At 43.8% G+C, this 20010-nt stretch overlaps 2 protein-coding genes across 2 annotated transcripts; one reads left to right on the top strand and one right to left on the bottom strand.

The window, feature by feature from the left end:
• Positions 1-1411: 1411 nt before the first annotated feature.
• On the top strand, positions 1412-4028 carry foxh1 (forkhead box H1; the record flags this gene model as incomplete). Its single annotated transcript, XM_079181959.1, has 3 exons — positions 1412-1988; positions 2673-2777; positions 3063-4028. The coding sequence occupies exons 1-3, from the start codon at positions 1515-1517 to the stop codon at positions 4026-4028; spliced, it is 1545 nt and encodes a 514-aa protein (XP_079038085.1). The 5' UTR covers positions 1412-1514.
• Positions 4029-7208: 3180 nt separating this feature from the next.
• On the bottom strand, positions 7209-19009 carry oplah (5-oxoprolinase, ATP-hydrolysing; the record flags this gene model as incomplete). The annotated part of the gene is made up of 27 exons (XM_079180986.1): positions 7209-7869; positions 8301-8398; positions 8476-8636; positions 8748-8905; positions 9012-9161; positions 9335-9469; positions 9560-9706; positions 9798-9982; positions 10710-10884; positions 11006-11107; positions 11234-11394; positions 11576-11727; positions 12509-12621; positions 12773-12911; positions 13179-13316; positions 13434-13604; positions 13722-13834; positions 13980-14062; positions 14185-14385; positions 14984-15051; positions 15482-15620; positions 15974-16139; positions 16275-16470; positions 16989-17112; positions 17399-17513; positions 18014-18205; positions 18839-19009. The coding sequence occupies 27 exons, from the start codon at positions 19007-19009 to the stop codon at positions 7720-7722; spliced, it is 3903 nt and encodes a 1300-aa protein (XP_079037112.1). The 3' UTR covers positions 7209-7719.
• Between the last annotated feature and the right edge of the window lie 1001 nt (positions 19010-20010).

The following is a 20010-nucleotide window of genomic DNA, read 5'->3' as shown; positions in this document are numbered from 1 at the left end:
CAATTCTTTTGTTTCTCTGCCTTTCTGGTGACAAATCTGGGTGGCACGTTCATCTGATTCAAGAGTCGCCTTGCATCATCTTGTCGGATGTAATATATCAATCATTGACATCGAATACATTAACCTACAGCTCAAAGTCAGAGTTACTGATGCGTAACACGATATAGAAAGGCACTGTATTTGTTGATTCTTGGATTGAGTGAAGCAGTTTTTGTTGCAGAGACAGCTTGAATTCAGGGGAACACGATTGCTCCTGTTTAAGGTGTGAATGTACCCAACAACGACACTTAGCAGCTTGTAAGCGCCAGAAAACCCACAAATGGTGTTGAATGGCTCCCGTATTTCCTCACATGCTAAGCAGCTCTTTTGGGCAGGAACCGTCTCCAGTTTGCCAACGGGGTTCCTCCTAATCCAACTTGTTTTCACTGTCTTGCTGGGAAGAAAGCTTTTGCACATTAGCACTACGTTAACATGAACAAAAGACATGCATTCCCGAAACTTAGTCTTTCAACACTGAATGACATCTTGCATAGTCACAGGGAGACCCTACTGTGCGCAAAACACGCTATCAGAGCACCACCATCATGTCTCCAAATAATTTAGTCTGCGTCATCTGACCAATTACAATTTGTACATTTTCTTCAAAACAGAAAATACTTTTTGTGGAGTTTACATGTGCATGACTTGCTCTCTGGATTAAGGCAAACTTGTATCTGTAACAGCCTGCAATGCAACTTGGCAACTTTTAATGTGTTCCTCGCAATTTAAAAGGTCTTCAACTGACTCAAATATTGACATTAATTTGATGTAGCCTGTTGAAATGAATGAATGTTACATTATTTCATTAATGTTTCGACGTTTGTATATTAGCCATTCTTTTTGTATATTGCTCAACTAAAATTGTTGATTGCATGTAAGCTTCAATCGAAATTCTCTTTCTTGTACCCCACCCCACCCCCCACCAGGTTTTACTTGTCCCCACTGCGCCCAAGTGTCACTCATTCTCGATAGAAAAGTCTCCATGATTTGAAATAGCCTTTACAATAGGTCAGATGGGGATAGTGAGATGAAGATATTGCTATTGTCTCTGGAATTTTTCAAAATAAACAGTTTGTTTTAAGTGTATTGCCTAAACCAAATACGCAGTTAATACTTTAGGCCCTCGTGCGTGGACTGATTCCAAAGCAAACTCTAAATCTCTGCGTTGTAAGTGATATGTTGATATTATCATAAGGGTTATTTACAGGTTTACTGTCTTTCTCTCGCCCCTCCTCGTACACAGACCCTCCCCAGCCCCCCGGGGCGATCAGTCATTCTGCTCTCAGATAACGCGTCATTCTCCCCTCGATTACGCAGCGGGATTTACATGAAACTGTTAATTGTTTGCTCTTCAAATAGAGCCAGCCTGGAGCCAGCAGTCTGCCAGGAGTTAAGGACAGACTCTTTGACCTCCCTCCCCCTCTCCGTGCTCCTGTCCGAACGTGCGGGCCGATCTTCCCCTCCGGCTGATCAGCATGACAAAGCACTGGCCGGAGCAGACCCTCTTGGCACCACCCGCTCCGTCCCACCTTGGAGAACATCACGGCCATCAACTTGACTTCCATAGAAATGTACAGCAGAGTTATCCTGCCAGCGGTGTAGCGCAGAGCCCCACAGCCCAACATTGTCCTCAACACCTGGCTCAGATGGTTCCCCAGCAGCTGTCGCGCATGGAGAAACCCACAGCGGGCCACGAACATCTCACCGGTGCCGCGGCATTCATGGATACAGTCGTGCCACTGGGCTCATCATACCAGAGTCCTCAAGATGCCCACTTCACGCAGGAAACTATTACCCGGGACTCGTGGAACAGTGAACGGGAGAAGAGTAGCACCAGCGGTGGGAAGAAAAAAAACTATCAGCGGTATCCAAAACCACCGTACTCGTACCTCGCTATGATTTCTATGGTCATCCAAAGGTCCCCAGAAAAGAAACTGACATTATCCGAGGTAAGACTACATTTAAATCGCATTCATATATCTGTGTTTGAGTCCCCAGTGATATAAACAATTTGGGCAGAGTTTGTGTTTTACGCACGGTGCTTATTGTGTTCATTTTTATTTCCGCAGTATTTTATTGAAATAAATCTCAAATTAAATACAAAGACAGTATTTAGAATCAGATGGTTCCTGGTACTTTTCTATCTGATATATCGATATCACACTGACGGATCATTTACAGTTCATAAAGTGATACAAAACAGCAGCCTCTTGGTGACACTTGAGTGACTATAGCCCTTCTTGGTTTGCCTTGATAAGGTTAGACTGCAGTGAAACCAGACACTAATCTGTATCAGGAAAGTGATAACATGGTGATATACAGTGCATGGTAAAATCCTGTTTCAGTTGAAATACTACAAAAGTACTTCCTATACAACTTCAATTTGTACAATAACTTCTTGTCTTATTTTTAATTCATTAATGACTTGCAAGTGAAAGGTACAGCATGTTTGGCTGGCGTTGACTTCTGCACGTTTGTGCTCAGTTACTCTAACTTCTAAACTCGTATCAGTCATCCCATCAGTGTGTATTTAGATAGCATTTGCCTCACTGCATAGCATACCAAAACTGAAATAAAGTGAAGACGAGCATCTTCTTCAGACAGCCAGACTGACATTTCTGTTTTGTTTCTAGATCCTCAAGGAGATCAGTACTCTCTTCCCATTCTTCAAAGGAAACTACAAGGGCTGGCGGGATTCTGTGAGACACAACCTCTCCTCTTATGACTGCTTTCTGAAGGTATGTTAAAACTGTTAAACAGTTCCATGTTTAGATTCCTCTTTAGTCTTGTCAGTGGGCCTGATGGAGAGGGAGTTCACAAAATACAGGCTTAACATTTGCATTGCACTATCCCGAGCTTTGTTTGTAGAAATACGCTCTGGGGGCTTTAGATTGCACCTTCAAACCAGTCTTAAGATTTTATCCACTGTTATTGTGATGGTTAACAGTGAAACTGGCAGTCCTGCCTGACTAGGTTGCCAGACTAAGTGCTCATCCAACTCCCCACCCTCCCTCAACCTGTAGGTGCTGAAGGACCCAGCGAAGCCTCAGGGCAAAGGCAACTTCTGGGCAGTGGAGTTGAGCCGTGTTCCTCTGGAGCTCCTCAAAAGGCAAAACACAGCTGTTTCGCGCCAGGATGAGACAATCTTTGCCCAGGATCTGGCCCCTTATATCTTGCAGGGACACCAGCCAGAATCGGAGCCACCACTTGCCCCCATCCCCCCCCTACCCCCCATGTGCTCAAAAAAACCCTCCCCACCACAGGAGGACTTGTTCAGACCCAGACTGGACTCCTCCTTCGCCATCGACTCGCTGCTACACAGTCTGCGACCACCTAGTGCCCCTGGGGATGTGGATGTGTCTACCAGGGACTGCTGGGGCAAAGTGGAGCGTCCTCGGTTTTCACCACCTCCTCGACCTCACTACGCCTCCTCTGCCCGTAGTGCCTCGGCCAGCTCTGCCAGCCCAGCCTCCACCTCCTCATCCGATGAGGAGTGGAAAGGCACTTCCCTGTCTGGGAAGCGTGTTCCTCTTGATGGGGAAGCTGGGTCAGACGGTTATGAGGACTATAGACAGCCTCTGCACAAGTCAGCCCGACGGGAGACGGTTGCACCTCCATGGGAGCTCCCTACCTCCTACGCCAAGTATGCACCCCCCAATACTGTTGCCCCACCCAGCATGCGGTTTAACGGAGGCCCTCTAATGCCGCTGCATGGCGGACTTCCCCTTTACGGCTACGGTAGCTCTCCTGTAGCACCTGGTCACTTCTTGGGGCACGCCTATTGGCCCATACTCCCCAGTGGACGAGTTTCTGTCCAAGCCCCACCCCTCATCATGGACCTGGACAACATGTTGCAATCTGTGCCTCCGAATAAGAGTGTGTTTGATGTGTTGGTACCAAACAATCATAACTCTCAGCCACATCATCAACCACCCAGTCAGTACACACTACCGAATTGCCCTCCCCTAAACAGGTATCCTCAGTACTGACTGACTGTGAAATACTGACTTGTTTCCTCATACTGAGCCATAGTGTCACTCAAATCCCACTATGATGCAGGACGGAGAAGTGTTGACTGTTTGTTATGCAAAAAAAGGGTTCATTGGAAAACATGTACCACAAACGGCTATGTAACATCTACCTCAGGCTTTCAGAGAAATGCAGTGTCTACTACTGCTGGCTCTTTGCACTGTCAATCGTGTTTGCACTGTTTTATATATTGGCATGAATTTGCTTTTGTCTTCCTACTGTGACGGCTGAATGTATTGTTGGATTCAATCTTGAATCATCCAGTCTTGTGAAAAACCAACAGCATTGAGCTGGATGGTTGATGGTGCATACACTGGATTTGAGCAACAGAGTATCAAATGCAATATCTTTCTTTACGGCGTATCCCGCAATTTAAACAGAATATAGAATTGTTCGGTGAATAACTAGCATAAATGTATTGACATTTGTCCCCCACTTTGTCAGGGTGTGTCTGTGTGCACAGATCAATGTGTACACATCACTTGTGCTATTTGTGAGTTTTAGTTTGTTTGTTCAGATGGTTAAATATACAGGACCAGCCGTTTACCATAATGTTGTTCCTGTCTTAAATTTCAGTAAGTCTAGACTGTCTGCATTGGTCCTATGCAGCTACAACAGCAGATTAACCTGATACATAGTGATACTGTATCTTAGCCCTATACGTGTCTTTTCATCTCAGTGTTTGACTGTTTTTTTACAAAACCAATGCTTCATGTTGTCAGGACACTGGAGACAATCAACCACTATACTACCACCAGTATCTACCTCAAGTTTTAAATGGGCTGAGACAAGTTTCTTGTGGACTTTGCACTGCTGGTTGTTTGCACTATTTGATGTCATTATCGTCTTCCAAAGGAAATTGCTTTTAAATGTCTGCCGATACCTCGTCAGGTGAAAGTTTTGTCAGTTGTCTTGTTGAAGGCTTGTACAAAAACAGCTCAGAAGTTTAAGTATCAAAAGAAGCTTATGGAGTTGAACAGGGTATGAAATAAAATGTTTATTTTAAATTGGCTGCTCAGTATTGTATATAGCAATGAGTCAACTAAAACTGCAGAACAACTTTATTTTCTTTTTATAGTGTGCATTTGTAAATGTTGGATTCCACTTTATAAATTTATCATTTCTATGTTACTCTGTTTTAGTACGTTTGTTCAGATGGCTGTTGAGTCCTGGTTGGTTTATTTGCTCAACTGAAACTGTGTCTTTAAAGCTGGACAGTAGAAGTTCTGCACAACTACAACTGGACCAACAGTTGTCTCAGTGTTACCATAAATCTATTGATTGTGAAAAGTCCAAGATTTCTGGGTTCAGTGTAAAACCATAGTCCCTCTTTGTTGTACTATTGGTGGCAGTTTAGAATTTGACCATTTTTTACATGAGAACCTATGCTGTGACATCAAGGAGACTGACCTGGCCTAAAGTAGCTCCATCAATTAAAACCCATATATTCTTTGTAATCAGGGGTTTTGTCTTTCCCTTTGGTAAATACAATAGTTTCAATACAATAAATATACAATGTCATTTAAAAAAAAAACACTAAATAGCATCAATCCTTATCTTGGCTCCATTGTCATGTTGGTGCCTACAAAGTGAAGCAATACTACAATGTACCAATAATCCATTGAAAGTAGAAGTTCTCAAAAAGTAGGTATTTTGAGTTAAATGTATATTAAGTATCAAAAGTGAAAGGAAATAATGCAGAAACAATTCAAAATCAAAATACTTTTGTCAATTAACTAGTGACTCCATCTGTCACCTGTAGTGGTGTGAAAGGTTAATTATTTACATGACATTTATTTAGCTAAAGCTATTGGCTTTCTCTCTGAAATGTAGTGAAATAGAAGTATTAAGTCACAAGACATATTGATTTGAGGTATAACTGCATGTTTAAAAAAATAAGTTCAGTTCAGTCTTACACAGAAATTCAAAATGTTTCAACTGTATATTTTCTCTTTCTTGCAGGAGATTTGTATATATATATATATATATATATATATATATATATATATATATATATACACACACACACACAACTACTAAGCTAATAGCTGCACCCCAATTCCCCTGTTTTCATGTCCTCTCTATGACTCGATTGGTGAAGTAGAACCTTACTAATGACATGCTATTCGAATGCTACCAACAATATATTCTGTGGATGCTGTGTTGCCATTCTGTGTTTCACAGATATATTGAATTAACTGGATATTTAATTTTAATGAATGAGGACTTTCTCTTGATTCATGCTTGTTTTCCCTCAAGCTGACTGTCAGCCAGTGGAGGAAGATGGAGATTGTCCCAGGCAGCAGGGGGTGAGTCTCAAATCCTCTGAGTATGATAGATTGTTTTACCACAGGAATTGTGATCTATAAAGAAGGAAAACTATCTTTGATCCACGGTCCATGGCATCTGAGTTTCCAGCACACAAACATGCACACAATGCCAGTTGATTTACATCAACAGTCCAGCAGCCATCAGCCTCCTGCTGGGGCCACTATCTCTTTATCAGCTGCCTTCGCATGCCTGCACTCCCTCACCATCCTTCCTGCTCTCCTCCCTGATCATTCCTGACCAAAAGATGGGAGGAGGGGGGACACCACTTAAACAGGGACATGTCCCCCTCCCCCAAACACACAAACACTCTGGGTTGCATCTCAACACTACCTCTCATGAATTTACATGTATGACCGGCAGTCACACTGGGCCTTGGTGGTCGTTAAGAGTGCATTTAACTGCTCCATGGCCCCGACCAATAACCCTTGGAGGCAGTAGTATCATTTAAATCATTTGAACAGCTCCCCTGCTTCATTTTCCAACTGCTTGCATAATGAAGACATTTCTTTGAATGAGCCAAATCAATGTTGCTGAACAAGTTGACCAAACAACCGTTTTTACAAAGAGCTAAAAGTGAAAAGATTGACATTACATATATAACTAATCTAGCATGCTACATTGGGCATTTCACAATATGATTTGATCAATCTTTGCAAGCACTTCAGAGTTTATACATTACTCTCCAAACACATCTCCTCCGACACGAAAAACACAAGTGAAAGAAATAAAAAGAAACAATCTAAAGAGTACAAATGGGGTTTATTTGTCTGTCCTGTTAAAATAACAGAAGAACAGTAACCACATCATGACTTTGTGTTGTTAGATAAGTGGTTGTTCCAGTTAAAACAGATTAGCAGCTGCTTCACATGTTTTTCTCTCTTGCATTGTTAGACTGGATTTTAGTCAGTTAAGAGCATTTCAGTAGGAACAAATACACACTATGTCTTACCTTCCATGGCAATTTAGTTGTCTCCATAAAATGAAATGTTTACTGGGATATGTATCATCAGAATGTGACTATAAAACTCAGATTTCCCGAGTAATAAGAGACATTCAAACTAACAGGTGGAATGTTACATTTAACTGAGCAACACATCTTACTTGTCCATCATACGAATCTGATTGATGCCTGAGTTAATAGTCTTTTGAATATATGTTAGCGCACAGAATCTGCAAAACAGTATCATTGTAAAAATGTCTGTTCGAGTGGTGTTGACTATAGCTGTTGGTACGAGTAGATACTCTTGAAATGGTACTAGCCTGCAGCTTCTTTATTTCTCTTCTGGCTTGTCTGTCAGCTCTCCCTCTCCTCATTTCTTTTCACACACCCTCTTGTGCCATTCGGTATTCAAAGACGCTGCCTCTCTCTGGGAAAGACTTATTCAGGCGCCTGCGCTTGGCCTGGGGTCGTCGGTTTGTGTCCTCTCCTCCGTACCCCCCTCCTCCAGGGGTGTAGAGGCAGAACATGTCCTGTAGGGGGAGACACGCAGAGAATTCAGCTGACTAATCAGTTTATACAAACGGTTACCTCAAGAAAACAGGAAGGGTTAACCAGAGTGTATTTCCTTCAGACTGCTTGACCATATTTGAAATATAACAAGTTATAGTTATAGCAAGTTTTCTTATGTGAAACTTTTTAATGACTGCAGAGGTAACTCATGGTTTCATATCTGAATATACCAGAAGTCATCTCAAGAAGTTTGCTCACAGTTATATTAGAATAATTGTGATGTAAATAACATGCATCTTGGAATTATATTCTGCTGTCAGAATTCAATCTTTATTCATGCAAAATCTAACAAAATTCAGTCTATTATTACCATCGTTATTTAGAAAGTGTAGTGCCATGACAGGGATGCTTGATAGTATTTCTTTCACAGATGCACATTATGCAGTCTTACCCCGGGCTGAAGGCTGATACTGGTTTTGGCACCCAGGTTGAGGACTCGACCGTCTGCTCTGTGAAGCAGGTTCAGCCCTGCTGCTCCGTCCTCACCCCCTAACCAGCAGAGAGAAGTTAGAAAAGACAGACTAGCAAACAGCCATTATTTCAAAACCCCCAAAACATCCATTTACCCAGGAGGCCGTAGGGACGGGTGGAACGCCTCTCGGTCAGTACAGACAGAACCACCTTGTTCCTGAACAGAAGTTTCCGCACCACACCGTCTCCACCGCAGTATTGTCCTGCACCTCCTGAGCCGGGTCGCAGGGAGAAGTGCTCTAAAATGACGGGATACCTGAACACCAGATGGACAGCAGCAACATACAGATCAATCATGTCAAAAACATTATTACTGGACACAAGAAATAGAATTTCCTTTAACTAAAACTTAAAACTCATGTCTGACCTCTTCTCCAGAATCTCGGGGTCAGTGATGCGGGTGTTGGTCATGTGACTGTGAACTCCACTCCGCCCATTCCAGCCTGGTCCCGCCCCTGCTCCCCCAGCAACTGTCTCATAGTAACCTATATTCTCATTGCCGAATGAAATGTTGTTCATGCAGCCCTGGTGAAAAGAGGAATGACAATAAATAAGCAAATAATAGACAACACAAATACAGAATAACATAACACTTAAGCAAAGATGATATGAATAAGTTTGTTTTTCTCACCTGTGAAGCAGAGCACACCTCAAATGCCCTAAATATGACGTCGACCACTCTCTGGGATGTGAGTACATTTCCTCCCACCACAGCTGCATTCTCGGAAGGCTGAAGGATTGAGCCAGGGGGTATGATGATTTTGATTGGTGCAAGGCATCCCTGGATATGAAAAAAGGAAACGCATGAACAACACAAACTATATGAAAGTGAATATTTTCTAAAGCATTTGAATTTATTTTTTAAGTGCAGGGAGAATGACTAAACAAATGTGTAATCAAACCTTAAAACGTTCCTTAAAACCCACAGAGGGGTCCCAGGATAAACCACCTTACCTGATTAAGGGGAATGTCCTGTCCCACCATGCAGCGCAGGCAATAGATGAGGGCAGAGAGGGTGATGGCGCGTGGAGCATTGCAGTTCCCCCAAACCTCTGTTCCCGTCCCTGTGAAGTCAAACACCGCACTGCCCTGTGGTGATGGAGGTTTTTACGTAAATTGATTAGTTCCTTGTGCAAGACAAAATGTTTGGATCATCATGAGGAGATCCTCCCCGCTCACCTCTTCCTCATTAATCTGAACCCGCAGTCTGATTGCCGTCCCATCATCCATGAAATCTTCCGACTCCACCTCTAAGGAGCCAGTCTGTTCACGTCGACGACTTGCAAAGTCTCTCAGCATGTCCCTCACTGCCAGCTCTGCATTACTCTGAAACATCAATAGTATTTACTGTTACTACTTCTCACAATAGCAGTATTTTGTTGTTCCTCTACACCAATTCACTTGTAGCCACCGTTACCTGAATGTATCCCATGTAGGCCTGGACCACGGCTAGCCCGTAGCCGTCAATCAACTCCCCCACCAGCTGGCTGCCTCTCTGATTGGCCGCCACCTGAGCCCGCAGGTCTGACAGGTTGTCATGGAGATTACGAGTCCCGGAGGAGTCTGGGTACTGGGCCGGAGCCATCAGAGCTTCAGTTAGAGCTGACGGGGAAACAGAGGGAACAGGCATGAGAGGAATCGAGTTAGCAATAGGAGACAGAAAAAGAGAAAAGCACGATGGGAAGTAAGAATAAAGAAAGTAAGGGGAATGTTAAATTAAAGTTAAAGATAACTGACACAAATAGTGCAAGTTGCTTTCTAAGCTCTCCACATCACTATATTGGGGATTTTGCATGCTTTAGCTTATTAACTACACCATTACTGAAGATCACCGCTGCTTTCCCAAAGCATTCAGTACGTTTATATACTGATTCAGACCGTCCAGCCACTGGTTTGCATTATCTTTAATATGCTAAAAAAGATTTCAGAGAATTAAACCTCGGACAAGATGGGTAATGCATCACTTGCCTTTGTTTTTATTATTAAAGTTACATTACTGTTGCATTGTTACACAGTTGAGAGCAGTGGCTATTGTGAAAGCTTCCAAACTTGCCCCTTCTTACAAGTGCATTACCACATAAGTAACATGAAATACTGGTGGCTAGTTGCTCATAATCGTGCTTTACATCAGCTCATTTTGTATGTTTTGGGAAATGTTAGTTACATAAATATAAGCTATTTGTAGTTATTTGGCTACACTATGTAAAGTCACTGGTATAGTTAACACTTTTATCTAGACTTATCGGCAAGATACAGCTCTGTATTATCTCCTTTCCCTCCTTTCATCTGTCCTTCACACTGATTCTTGGTTCACCTCCTCCTCTCTTACCCTCTTCCTGAAAGACGCCCCCAGTGACAAGTTTAAAGGAAATGAAGACGGCCCCCTCCTGCTGAAGGGAGGTGGAATGGGGGGGCATGGAGCCTGGCGTGATGCCGCCAATGTCAGCATGGTGCCCTCTGCTGGCGACAAAGAACACTGGTCTGCTCACTCCTTTCCTAAACACCTGGGAGAAAAAAGGGGGGCAGATAACAGAGGAAAGTAAAAAGGTATGTAGTGAAAAGTAAGACTGATAATGAGGAGAGCAAGAATGCAGACGTTCTGTCTGCATTCTCGGACAGACTGACCGGCGTGATGACTGTGAGGTCTGGCAGGTGGCTGCCCCCGGCACATGGATGGTTGCTCAGGATGACATCGCCTTCTTTCAGCTTGTTCCCCAACGATCTGATCTGCACAGAGAAGGAGACGAAACCGAAGATCCTTTGTGTGACAATGGGGTCTCAATTCTTATGCGTTTCAGTAGTATATCTAAACTCAGAACCACAACCACCCCCCCCCCCCCCCACAAGCGGTACCTGGTACTGGACGGTCTCTTGCATGGCCCCCAGGTGGACAGGGATATGGGGTGCATTGGACACTAAACCACCGTCCGGTCCGAACACAGCACAGGAGAAGTCGAGACGTTCCTTGATGTTGGTGGAGATGGAGGTCCTTTGGAGGACTCTACCCATCTGTTCTGTAGAGGAGGAGAGGTGGAACGCAACTGAGCAAGCTAATAGGAAAATAATACTGAACATAATACAATGACCCGCAATCGCTGCACTCCCTAATTGTCTGCCTTCCTTCCTCCTACTTTCTCCGCAACAGCGTTGCTGTCCCGTTCCCTCCTCTCCACCCTCTCTCCTCTGTTGGTGTACCTGCTATGCTCATGAAGCGGTGAGAGAAGATGGAGAGCTGCACAGTGTTGAGCTCAGTGCCCAGGGCGCAGTGAGGGTCAGAGCCTACAGTCAAACAAACGTCGCCCCCTTCTGTTAGATGGGCCTCACAGCTCGGCTCCACCAGGATGGTGCTGATGGAGGAAAAAAATGCTTTTAGACAAACGCAGATGTTTATGCAGGTAAATACAGGCATTAAAGGGGGACATATCATGCTCACTTTTCAGGTTTATACTTGTATTTTAGGTTTCTACAAGAACAAGTTTACATGCTAATGTAAAAAAAACAACTGTTTTAGTGGCTGTCTCTTTAAGCCCCCTTCCCGAAAAAAGCCCAGTCTGCTCTTATTGGCTTACGAGAAAAATACGGTGTACCTGTGTAAAGGTAGTTCTCAAGCCGGGTAGAAATTAAGAATAGCCGTTCCTAGAATAAAAAAAAGCAAGAATGTCCCTATCAAGTTTCTCCGACCCTGATACTTAGATTTACTTAAATGATTAAATATCTATTTGACACACTGAAATAACAGATGTCACCTTCTAAATGTAGCACAGCTTATTTTTCAAGAGCTCCATGATCCAAATACTGAAAGTCCCGATTCAAAATGATTGTTTATATACTTACATTTTTGAAATAACACAAATGCGTCTATGTGACTCATAAAATTGACGTGAAGTGATTGGTTAGAGAGAAGACGTCTCACTCGGTTGGTGGTGTTGGGACTACAAAAATACTCAGAACAGTAGTTCAGTAGAGAAAGGATCAGATTTTGATGAGCTTTAATTTATCAGATACCGAGCCATTAAAATATGCCCAGAGTTGGCCCTGGTATAGATACTTAGGATTGACTCGGCACATCTCTGTGTTTGATTGATGTTTATTAGAAAGCTACTAAAGGCAGTAAGGGGAAATGCCTGCCTGTTTTTGTCAATAATGATGGCTGGTCCCTGGATGCAGTGACCACATGGCAGCTCCTCCCATAGATACACACTGGTGTCCAGGTAACCTTCCTCAAAGTAACACTTGGTCATCTACGAAGAAGAACAGAGATTGCCACAGGTTAACAGTCTTCAGACCAAGAAGTTTCATTACTTTGAAAAAACATAAATTCATGTTTCCACTGTTATCTATCTATAAAATAATGTATATTCACTAAATGTACGTGTAAGAGAGTCTGTGTACCGTGACTGGTTTGGCCTGTCCACGCCTCGTCTTTGTTTTAAACACCGATTTGATACCAGATTTCCCACAACCCCTCACTCTGATGTCATCCACCACGATGGCTCTATCTGGGATAGTGAATCCAAACTCCGTCAGATAACTAAAAGAAGGACAAAAAACAAACAAACGGAGGAAGCAAATGTAGAGGGATTAAGGTTAGAGGAGCATTAGAAGCCAAGAGCAGTGAAAACAAATGTCAGCCAAGCTTAAGGCTGATCTCCTGTGTGTTTGCTTATACAATGTAAACAGAAGGAACAAAAAGGAGCAAAAGCGTAAGTGGCAATGAGTGAATACACATTCCAGCCAATAGCTCAGTAGGTGAATAAATCAACCAATCATCGCGCAAATGAATAAACAATGAGCTAACCGCTTGGTGAAGGCACTGCTGAAGTCTCCAGCTAGACAGGACTGGGCGTTGGCGGGGTAACCGGCAGCGGTAACCATGAGAGCGCAGTCAGTGCCCTTGTAACGCAGGTGAAGGAAGACCTCGGTGGTTATCTGGCTTCTGAAGAGGACAAGAAACAAAAGGGCTGCGTCATTACTTGTTAAATATTTAGGGAGTATAACGGCATGGGTTAACACACCTGGATCCCTAAACCCGTGTCGTGTTGCGGGCGCTGACCTGGTGAATCCGCGTGCGCAGAGAGTCTCGTGGCAGCGCTTCGAGAGCTCCTCCACCCTCCGGTCAAGCTTGCTAAAAGAGCGCCGCTCGTACTGCAGCGAGCACGGCTCCTGCACCTCCTCCACCACGTCAGCTAGAGCCAGACCATAGGCCGACAGCACGCCGCTGTATCTGCAACACACAGACACACGCGTCACAGCCAAACGTATTGGGCATGAAGACGACCTTCTTACACACACACACACACACACACACACACAAAATGGAAACAAAACCTATCACCCTTACTTGTGAATGAAGACAGTCTTCATCCCCAAGGCTCGGGCAATAGCACAGGCATGTTGGCCACCTGCACCCCCGAAACATGCCAACACGTGCTGAGATGTGTCATGGCCTTTAGCCTATGGGGGTGAGGGAGGAGTGAGAGCAACGGAAAAGAAAGAACGAAAAAAAAGACATGATTTGAAAAGTGTGACACATTTAACACAAACATTCGGCGTTACTATTTTCACCAAGACGCAGCTAAGACTTCAAAACCCAAAGTACCTGTGTCAGCGCTCTGATTGGCCGGCACATGGCCTCATTCGCAACACGAATGAATCCCATGGCAACCTCCTCCACACTCATGTCTGACTTGCTGTTATGCGACTGTCCATTTGCGCCAACCTGCGGATTGAAAACATAAAAAACTAATTTCAGCTTCATCATTAATACTCCCTAATAGAATTATTAAGACGATTTGACACTCTACTTAATATGGCAGTAAATATTAGTGCCTGCGATTGGTTAGAGGACAAGAAGAGGTTGATCTCCTCGCTCAGATGACGGAAATGCTTCATGGTTTCTTCCAATGACAGTGGTTCATTCTCCCCTGGCCCAAAGATCTTTGGGAAGAAGGAAGGGAGGAGTCGACCCAGGGCTAAGTTAGCATCGGTGACAGTCAGAGGGCCGCCTAGGAAAATCCCACAAAGAGTCAATAGGTTTATTTTCCACATTCATGCTGTTCTAACTAAGTACACACGTTTAACCAAATTAAACAGGTTTCAGTCTGGTGTTTTAACATCTGTTATGTAACTCTGTGCAAAATGTGAAAGCAGGACATTTGTTGTATAGATTGAAGCTACCCAACTCTCCTACAGGGAACATCAACAGTGAAGTCAGCGTCGTGTGTCTTTTTTGTGAGCACACATCACAGTTCCAATTGAGAACTATGAGGCAAGCTTCAGTTATATTATATCTGAAACTTGAACTTGCGCCAATTTCCAACCGTCGTGCAGTTAAACCAGATTATAAATCCAGGGATGGGGGGGGGGGGTGCAGGACATGAGAAAACAGAAATCACAGCTGTGTGTGGATTTTTGTCTGACAACATGGAGGGTGGATTCAATATGATTTAACGAGAGGGCAAAGGGTGGATGAGAAATCAATAATTGACCATCTACCAGGCTGTGGAAAGAGGAAATCACAACAATGCATTGAGATGAATTGGAAATATTAAAAGAAGAAATAAAAGGGAGTAATGTTGGAGGAAACACAAACAGTCCCGTTACCTTTCCTGTAACAGGCTGGTCCTGGATGAGCACCTGCAGACTCTGGTCCAACCACAAACATCCCTGATCTGAGAGGGAAGTAAAAGGAAGGAGGGGAAACAGAAAGGATGGAAAAACAGTTCCATTAATGCTGATTGATTTGAAATTAAAGTTAAAGCAAACCCAACTGGAGGCAGCAAAACATCTAGCAAAGCTTTAATGTCTCATAGCAATGTCCTTTTCTCATCACTGTGCATCCATTCTTGACTCATTTGCTCACAAGATGGACTGCATCCTGCCACCACCTCATTTCTCGAGGCAAATGATCAGACTTTGCGCAGCTCCCTTTGCAGCCACGAAAGGCTTTACACAACTTTTTCCCCACATATGCAGCAGTATTCCCCAAGACCTGTAAATGGACTTCGATGTGTACATTTGGTAGATTTCCCCAATCAGTCAATGTCACATACAAACATGTATATCAAACGATGGGTCAAGACTGGCGACTGACTAACAAACCTGAAGAAGAGCTGCGATCCTCCGCCTGCAGCCACAGTGTTGATGTCCAACTGCGGTGCTTGCAGGGTGACTCCGGCTGTGGTAGCCTCAAACACGTGTTCATACTGGCCAGCGTAGCGACTGACATCAGTGGATGTTCCTGGAGAGAAAGACAAGACAGTGGCAGTCAGAAGGACAAGAAACATGGAGAAAAGAAAGGTTTCCCCCCTTTTATTTTATCTGTAATTAATCTATGCACTTAATGCCATTTGTAACACTTGTAAGTGAAATATAAGAACATGTAACATCACATGTAATTTATATGCACAGTAAATTGTGCTTGCCTGGATCCAGACCTTTCAATCCGCCACTCCACTGAGTTTCAAGTTAACAATTCTGTCAGATATCAGGCAAAGACTGTGCAACAAAGAACTACAAAACATAGCTCCTCACATTGTCTGTGCACTCTGTATTTGTTCAAGGCACTTTCCCCAGCATTCCTCCTATACTCACCACCCATGTCAAAGCCAATCACAGGTTTTTTCTCCGTTTGGCTGTATGAAGTGATGGCGTATCCCACCACCCCTCCCGCTGGGCCAGATAGAACGGCCCGCGAACCGCAGAACTGCTCCATGGGAGTCAGACCGCCATCTGACTGCATGAACAGGACGTCCACACCCTGAGGACAGAGTTCAGATGAAACAGGGTTTAGAACTGACACTACTGGAACTGGAACATCTGGAAAATCCTGTCTGTGATCTGTAGGTTCATTAGTAAACCTACAGATCACAGATATTGATGTGTGAACACACACCTTCAGTTCACCCTTGAACCCAGAGGTAAAGCCTTTTAAATACTGATGAATTTTGGGTGTGAGGTATGCGTCGGCACAGACGGTGTATCCCCGAGGCACCGCCCGCACCATGGGCATGACCTCACTGGACAGAGACACCTGGGTGAAGCCCAGACGACGTGCCAGGGCGCCCACTGCTTTCTCATGATCAGACCATCTGAGAGAGGGGAGAGAGAGAGGGGAGAGGAATGGGCTGGAGCTTGACTGCAAGTCAAACATTAATAAAGCTCTTATACAATTTCCCTGCTGCTAACAGTCTATTGTGTGTCTTATCACTTTAAAGCTTTATCTGTGACAGGTGAGATGAAGCAAAAATGTTAGTTAACTGCAAAAGGGATAGACTTGAAGTTAAGTGAAAAGAAATGGGAAGAAAAGCATGAACTTTCACCCATTAAAGCACATGGACACCAGACACCTCTGACATGTACAGAGTACATACCACTACTCCCACAGAGAGGGAGAGACTCAGAGCAGAGAGTTGCATATTTCAGTTTACAGAGACATAGAGAAAAAAAAAAGTGAGTAGTTAGAAGTTCAAATAAAACCTTGGCTTGGGGAGATGGCCTGAGAAGGAGAGAAAGCTAACGGACAAAATAGAGGACAGGCTATCCGATTAGGATCTTGCGTAAATGCACTTCTATTCCCGGAGGCACAAAAACAAGATGTGCTACTGACGTGTACGAGTGCAGCAGAAGGACGGCAAGACTGGTGATCCCGCGAGACAGAACTCCCTTGAGGTCTTTTTCCACTCGCTCAAGATCAAGCTCCCTCCACACCTCCAGAGAATCCCCTGTACTGCCTGAGGGACACCAGCACACACACGAAGATTATCAGGATTAAGTAAAATTATGTAAAGCATCCAGGCAGTGCTCTCATGCGTGTGCCAGTAGAGCTTACATTCCTACGTTTACGACCAAAAAAATACAGGATATTGCCTTTGCTGTATCCCCATCCCCACTGACATATCAGTGTTAAGAGCGTAAACTGAATGACAGCTGGGGAGAACTAGAGGGGGAGATTTGGAGGTAGGGGAGAGTAAAAAAAAATAAAAGTAAAGATTACAAGTACATAGTTGTGTTTCACACCTGTGACAATGCGTTTGGGATCTTTTCTGGGCAGCTGGCAGCCATCTTGCCTGAGAACAACTCGCTCATCCACCTCGATTACCTCTTCGTACAGCACTTCGGGAACCACCACCTCCTGCATATACACAAACACACACACACACACACACACTAGGCACGTGAATTCAAAGCAGGCGTCCCAACAAGGGGAACATCTGACCCCCAGCGACATACCGATAAGAATGGCTGCAACACATTGCAACACGCATACAGAAGGTGGATTTCGGACACCTTGCTCTGCAGTAGATCATCAGCTTCATAGATAAGTGACCATTTTAACCATTAATGGGGAAACTGGTATGGGGCAAACTCCAAGACCTGCCCCTGTTTCTGTATCTGTACCACTAAATAATGTTTAAACCTTGTGTTGCAGATACACAGGAGCTGTACCCAGGCTACTCATTAACACAACATACAGTATAGCCAAAAAGCTTGGTGGTGCTGACTGGGTAGCCGTGGTTAAGTGGTTGGATGAGCTCACTACTTAAGCTGTCACATAAGCATGTCTGTAGTCGCTTTACCTTTCAACATTAAAGTATATATTCATGTGAATTGAGAAAAACAAGCATTACAAACCAAATCAAATAGTTTCGGCCTGGCCTGTGTGCCTATGTGCAACAAATCCTTGAAGCCCAGCGTGACCAGGAGCGCAGTCCTTTCTCCCTCTCGCTCCAGTAGCGCGTTGGTTGCCACCGTTGTGCCCATTCTGATCCAGCCAATCAGAGAGGTGTCTACGGGCTGGTCGCGAGGAAAGACCCGCCTGGTTTCCTGTCAATAAATCCACACAAACGCACATCATACACTGTTCTGTTCATACAGATGATGATGTAGAGATGTAACTGTGAGTAACACGATCTTAACGGAAGTCTGGATCTGCTCCTTGCAGTCTGCTCTTTAATAATAATAACAGCCATAAATAATAGTGACAACATAAAAGTGATGATTCTTTCTTCCTTTTGTTTTACTGTTAAAATGTATTAATTCGCGAACGACTAGAGAGACATTTTAAGGTAGAATATTTCATGAGCATGCATGATTTTAAAAACAGAATTATGGATCAATCGAGTACTGAATGTACTTGTCATAAAGGTTAAATAAAGGTTAAATAAAATGAAAACATAATTTGCTTCATTGAGATAAATGACATCTTGACTGGAGTCATACTCTTGTCATAGTGTTGTGTTAAAACTGTGAATTAAATGTAATGAGGAACACATAAGGTAGTCAAAAGGCAAAGCTTGGGATTCGGACTTCAAAGTCAAGACAGCCATCTTTAAAAAAAATCTGCAGCTCAACAACAGTTCAAAAAGAGCTTCATATAAATGAATATTAACTACAAAGTGCTTGCTAATATTTCAGAAAATCAGCCGTTGTATTAATACATCCATTCCTTCACGTTACCTCTTCCAGGACTCTGCGGATCCCCTCAGTGGGAGCGTCTTTGTAGTTCTGGGGGTCCCGGGACAGCAGTTTCAGGACTCTCTCTCGACCATCAGGCAGCCGGGCAAACACATCGGTGAAGGTGCCACCCCGGTCGATGGCAAAGTCAAATTTCCCCTTAGTCTCAGTCATAGTGCAGAGAAAGAGAAGAGCTGCTCCTGAGTCTGTGAATAGCTGCAGTCACAGAAAGTAAGAAAGAGGGAGAGATTAACCACATCCACAATGCAACACTAGAGCCTTCTGATAGGAGATCAGCTGAGATACATATTCATTCACAAAATCCATACAAACTACTTTGCATTAATACATTTCATACACTCCTGGCAGTTGTCATGCATATCTTTCTCCAACAGTCTTATGTGTTTATATGAAATAAAATCGCATTCATTGGCTTGTCTCTCACTCTCAGTTTAAACATGCTATTAAGTCTATATATTGCATGTTTTTACATTACAAATGTAAATACAATTGTAAAGGGGATTTTGCATCATAGCAAAACATGGAATACACAGACGGCCATAAAGTAAGAGCAATCATAAACTCGCAACGGATTCTGCAGGAACAGACTAATAAAAATAAATCGGTAAACGAGACAGCTGCACTTACTCCAAATGAGCTCTAGACTAAACTCTAGACTAAACTCTAGACTTGGCAGGGTCAACATGCACGATGTGTCTGCAGCCCATTCACCGTCTGCGTGCACGGGGAGCGTGCACAAAACGAATTCGAAGCTACAAAGCTGAAGATTTGAACGATCGGACGGTGAACGACATCAATACTCACCTATACGCCGCCGCTGCACTGACAGAGTATCAAGCTATGATAATCTGTTAACTCTCCGATTCTCCTCCCCTCGGCTCTATGACGGTCTCGTTACAACAGGAAACACATTAGCAAATCGGAGCTACCGCTACGTGCTGCTGACGGGGGTTTAAACTCCGCCCCTCTGCGAGGAGCCGGTGTTATGCAGGCAGGGAGCCGCACAGCATTTACCTGTCTGCTCCTAAATTATGTAACAGAGAGGCATTTACACGTGAAGGTCCCTAATCACAAATATTGCAGAGGCTATAGTTTTATTTTATCAAGAAGACCTCCCTGTGCACACGCTGTCCACACGCCCACGTGCCCACACA

The sequence above is a fragment of the Pholis gunnellus genome, assembly GCF_910591455.1.
Source record: "Pholis gunnellus genome assembly, chromosome: 20".
NCBI lineage: Eukaryota > Metazoa > Chordata > Actinopteri > Perciformes > Pholidae > Pholis > Pholis gunnellus.
This window is presented reverse-complemented; position numbering and strand designations above follow the sequence as displayed.